Source organism: Patagioenas fasciata, chromosome 7, assembly GCF_037038585.1.
Source record: "Patagioenas fasciata isolate bPatFas1 chromosome 7, bPatFas1.hap1, whole genome shotgun sequence".
Lineage (NCBI taxonomy): Eukaryota > Metazoa > Chordata > Aves > Columbiformes > Columbidae > Patagioenas > Patagioenas fasciata.
This window is the reverse complement of record NC_092526.1, coordinates 40,949,183-40,954,247: the sequence shown is the minus strand read 5'-3', so window position 1 is coordinate 40,954,247 and position 5,065 is coordinate 40,949,183. Positions and strand designations below refer to the sequence as shown.

The 5,065-nt window shown below is 49.8% G+C and overlaps 1 protein-coding gene across 1 annotated transcript; it reads left to right on the top strand.

Moving 5' to 3' along the window:
* Positions 1-1,584: 1,584 nt before the first annotated feature.
* Positions 1,585-2,517, top strand: LOC136103252 (olfactory receptor 14C36-like). The gene has a single exon (XM_065841224.1). The coding sequence runs from the start codon at positions 1,585-1,587 to the stop codon at positions 2,515-2,517; it is 933 nt and encodes a 310-aa protein (XP_065697296.1).
* Positions 2,518-5,065: the final 2,548 nt, after the last annotated feature.

Sequence of the window (5,065 nt, the reverse complement as noted above, 5' to 3'; positions counted from 1 at the left end):
AGGGTGAGTGCACAGACAGTGGGATGGGGTCTGTGAGCACTGACAGGGAAAAGACAGGACACAAGACAAAATCTGCCAGGGTGAGAATCTCCAGAATGCAGGGTTGTGATATGGGAAGGAAAGGAAACTAACACAAGAAATGTGGTAGGAGTGTCCCGAGGGAGTGTCCACCACGGGGAGGGAGAATTCTGAAAACTCCCTTTGATCTCCTCAGTGGAGAACCCTCATCTGAGCAGCCCCCTCGCCCCCTCTCCCACCCAGCAAAGCCTCTGCCCTCAGGGCCGGGGGCTCCAAGGCATGAAGCAGCTCCTGTGCAGCCAGAGCTCCAGTTCCTCTGCAGAGCACAGGGGCTGAGAGCAGCTGCCCGGCAATGTTGGTGTCTGGGAGGTGGCTGCACAGCTGGGGAAGGGTGACGCTGTTTGAGTGCCCGGCTGCCTCTGCCCTGGCCTCTCTCACACCCGCCCTCACCGCATTTTCCGTCTTGCTCCCCTGCTCTGGGTCACTGTTTCTGTGATCCTGTTCTTGCTGTCAGGCTCTCTGGGGATGGGAGTTTCAGCTGCAGAGTCACAGCCTGATCTTGTGGGTCCTTTCCTGCAGGTGTGTCCTTGGAAACACGTGTCCCAGCTTTGCTCTGCCCTGTGGGGCTGTGGGCAATGCAGTCTGTGGGGCTGGGGAATGAGCTGAATCTCTCCGAATCAAATGCCATCATTAGGACTCTTGGCTGTCTCCTTGAGGCATCCTTCCAAGCTGTGAGCTTCACTCCAGGGTGAAAATGTGTCCCACAGAATCCTTGTGTTATCTGAAAGCCCCAAGGACGATCACAGAGATACTGTGACAGAGAAAATGCTGTTGGGTTTGTGAGATGAGCCATGTGTGTCCTGGGCTAAACGTGGGATGCTAAGACCTTAGGAAAGGCTGAGACATGTCATGCTCTGAGGTGGATCCCTCTGCTCTCAGCAGTGCCTGGTGGCATTTCAGGTCAACATGGGAGTGTGATCAGCCGCCATCTCAGAAAGGTGCCAACCCAGGGCAGCTGGGAGCAAGACAGAGGGACAGACCAGCTGCCCTCCCTCTGCACTACGCCACAGACAACCTCTTGCATCACAGAACTCGTGCTGTTCTCCCCCAGTGTAGCAGAAACGCTAAGGGTTTCTGACACCCAAGAACCCTCTCAAGGTGAAATTGGGTGGAAGCTATAAAATCCTAGAACTCTGAAACTGCCCTTACCATTCCTGATTCTTCCCACTGTGATTTCAGATGCTGACAGGCCTGTCTGCATTAGCAGTGGTTTGCACTTGACCAGGTTGAACACCAGGACTGGCCACCTCCCCTGCTCACTTCTTTAGAGTCAGGCTGACTTATCAGGAGCCCAAGGTAGAGGGCCAGTTCTTCATCAGATGCTTATCAAGCACCAACCAGGGCTCCAGCTACAAAGTTGAAGGCAGTCTCCAGGTAAAAGAAAAGTGTCTGTGTGTGACAGTGGGGCTTCTACGGGAAATGGCTTTGATTTTGCTCAAGAATTCTTTTGTAGCTTGTCATTGTCTTTTTCTCCTAGGACATTGTCCTCATGCCCAGAGGCAGCACATGTCTAACAGCAGCTCCATCACCCAGTTCCTCCTCCTGGCATTTGCAGACACATGGGAGCTGCAGCTCTTGCACTTCTGGCTCTTCCTGGGCATCTACCTGGCTGCCCTCCTGGGCAACGGCCTCATCATCACCACCATAGCCTGTGACCAGCACCTCCACACCCCCATGTACTTCTTCCTCCTCAACCTCTCCATGCTTGACCTGGGCTTCATTTCCACCACAGTCCCCAAGTCCATGGCCAATTCCCTCTGGGACACCAGAGCCATCTCCTATCAAGAATGCACTGCCCAAGTTTTAATGGTTGTCTTCTTCTTTGGAGCAGAGCTTTCTCTTCTCACCATCATGTCCTACGACTGCTACGTTGCCATCTGCAAACCCCTGCACTACGGAACCCTCCTGGGCAGCAGAGCTTGTGTCCACATGGCAGCAGCTGCCTGGGCCACTGGGTTTCTCAATGCTCTGCTGCACACAGCCAATACATTTTCACTGCCACTCTGCAAGGGCAATGCCCTGGACCAGTTCTTCTGTGAAATCCCCCACATCCTCAAGCTCTCCTGTTCAGACACCTATTTCAGGGAAACTGGGCTTCTGGTGCTTAGTGTCTCTTTAGGACTTGGGTGTTTTCTATTCATCATACTGTCCTATGTGCAGATCTTCAGGGCCGTGCTGAGGATCCCCTCTGAGCAGGGACGACACAAAGCCTTTTCCACCTGCCTCCCTCACCTGGTTGTGGTCTCCCTGTTTATAAGCACTTCCATGTTTGCCTACCTGAAGCCCCCCTCCACCTCCTCCCCTAGCCTGGACCTGGTGGTATCTTTTCTGTACTCAGTGTTGCCTCCAACAGTGAACCCCGTCATCTACAGCATGAGGAACCAGGAGATGAAAGTGGCACTGGAGAAGCAGATTCAATCATTTTTCTGTCAGCAGTAGTAAGTTACCCATGTCTCTTGAGAAGTTATTTCCAGTTCATTTCAGGAACCTCCTGCTCATTGAGCATTTGATCTGTGATAACTATGTTTGTCAAGGAATTTCTTCATCCATGGCACTTCTCCAGAAGCATTAAGCCAGCCTCTCTGACTCAGAGGCCTGTGTCTAACGAATGGTCAGGATCTGTTGATCTAGTAACCTGGGGAAGGGGCTCTGCTTGTGTCTCTGCAGGTTCTCAAGTGAAATGGATTCCGTCAAGATGTGTACGACCTTGTTGCCTCCTCCTTGGAGTCTCTGGGTGGCCCCTCGGCAGAGGCCTGATTCAGCAAAAAATTTATGGCTTACCTTAGCGAACTTAACCCGTGCAGCTATTCTCTGTGCTTCTTTATCCACACCAACAGATCCTTTTCATACATGCTTAGTAGGAGTACGAGCAACAGAACAACATTTAGGTAACTTATATAATGAAACTGTCAGAAGCAATTGCACCAAGCCAGGAGTTATGCAGCCATTGTTGTGGTGTCAGGAAACTTGGAGACAGACTGCGTGGGAAACAGCTACATGGTACCGTGATAAATTGTATAAGTTTAATGATTTTCCTGCATTGTCCCTTGAACCACAGGAATAAGACATCATGGGAGCCTTACAGGTTTGCTTTTATGTAAATTTCACAACATGTCGGTATATAAATAGTTTAGGGTTTGATGTGTCCCCTACAGGGATGTGTGCCAGTCACTCCCTGTGGCGCAATACCACAAATCACTCTTGGAACAGATCCCGTAGGTTTACCTGAGGATTTGGTTTTGATCTGCGGGCAGCGAGCATGGAAGAGCATCCTGGGAAGAGCATTAGGAGGGCCTTGTGACTTCGGACAACTAACGTTCTTTCATCCTGACATTTTACCACACAACAGAGCCATATGGCAAAACCGAGACATACATCAGCTCTCAGAGTCCTGTAACTCAAACACAGAATGTTGGAATAAAGCTCAGAGAGCTTCAGCAAGCCTTTTTTCATCTGTAGGTACTGCACATGCACTTACAACTTTAATAAAACTAGACAGCTGGCTCACAAAAGAAGCTAACGCTACGAGCCCAGCCCTGGGTGGTCTTTTAACAGATGTCAGTGCTGCAAGACATGCTTCGCTGCAAAACAGAGCTGCCATTGATTTCTTCTTATTAGCTCAAGGTCACGGCTGTCAGGAGTTCGAAGGAATGCGTTGCATGAACCTCAGTGATCACTCAGAATCCATCCACATCAGCTCCTCCAGGGCTTCTCTGGGATGCCTTGGGGCTGCCCCGGGCCAGCTCTGGCCGTGGGCACGGGAGGACGCTGCTGTTTCTCCTGCCCTGGGGCATTGTGACTGCTGCGATGCTGGGTGCTGGCCCTGTGACATGGGGGTGACGGGGCCCCCAGGTGCAGCCCCCCCACCGCCCCTCTCCCCAGCACCCTTTGGAGGAGCCCTTGGGGTGCTGTCCCCAAGGGTCTCCGTGCCCACGAGGCCCAGGGGACTGTCCCTGCCCTTAGTGGCCAGGTGCTGGGCACAGCTGCTGGACGTCCCTGACACTTCCTTTGCCATTCACATGGTTTATAGGTTCTTTGTAGGTTGTTTTGGGTTTGTTGGTTTAGTTTGGTTGGTTTACGGTGGCTCTTTCAGGTTGGTTGGTTCTGGCTGTTTTGGTTTAGGTTGGTTATTTGTCTGAGGTTGGTTATTTGTCTGAGGTTGGTTTAGGTCATTTGGTTTAGGTTGTCTGAGGCTGGTTGGCTGCTTGAGGTTTCTTGTTTAGAGTCGGTTGGTTTTGGAGCCTTTTTTTAACACTCTTCTAGGTTTTTTATAAGCTTTCCTATTTTCCAGCTTCTTTGTTGGTAGCTTCTCAGTTTGTAGCTGCTTTGTTTCTACATGCTTTTTTCGTCAGCTTTTGCGTTTCTACCTTGTTTGTTTCTACCCTGTTTGAATGCTCATTTAAGTTTGTTTTAGCTCGGTTTATATTAGTTAGTTTTGGGTGTTTTTTAAGGCTGGTGGTTTGAGGGGTGAATTTTGGGTTGACTGTTTTATGCTGAATTAGTTACTTTATGGGCGATTTGTAGGCTGTCTGTTTGTAGCCCATTTCAGGTTTGTTGGTTTCTGTTGCTGAAGGTTGGTGAAGTTGAGTTGAGGTTGGCTTAGGTTGCTTGGTTTAGCTTTGTTGGGTTATCTTGGTTTAGGTTCGTTAGTTTAGCTTTTATGCCATTTTGTGAAGGTTGATTTGTGTTGTTTCATGTAGGTGGAAGCATAGGGAGCAGATTTCTTCCCCTCTGCGCAGCTACCTTATATTCTGAAGATGTGGATATAGCTTTATTCTCAGTAAGTGTATCCTTGGTATTCAGTTTCAGTAATTTGCCCTCTCAGTAGTTATTCCACAGGAGGTCATGTTAACAATGAATTACTTTCCTGAGAATGAGCTCTGGGTGGGGAACGGAACCATCATACGGAACACGCGCATGATTAACAGTAATTAACTAAGACTTTGCTCTCGAATGAGAACAAAGCATTACAGCAGTAAACAAACAT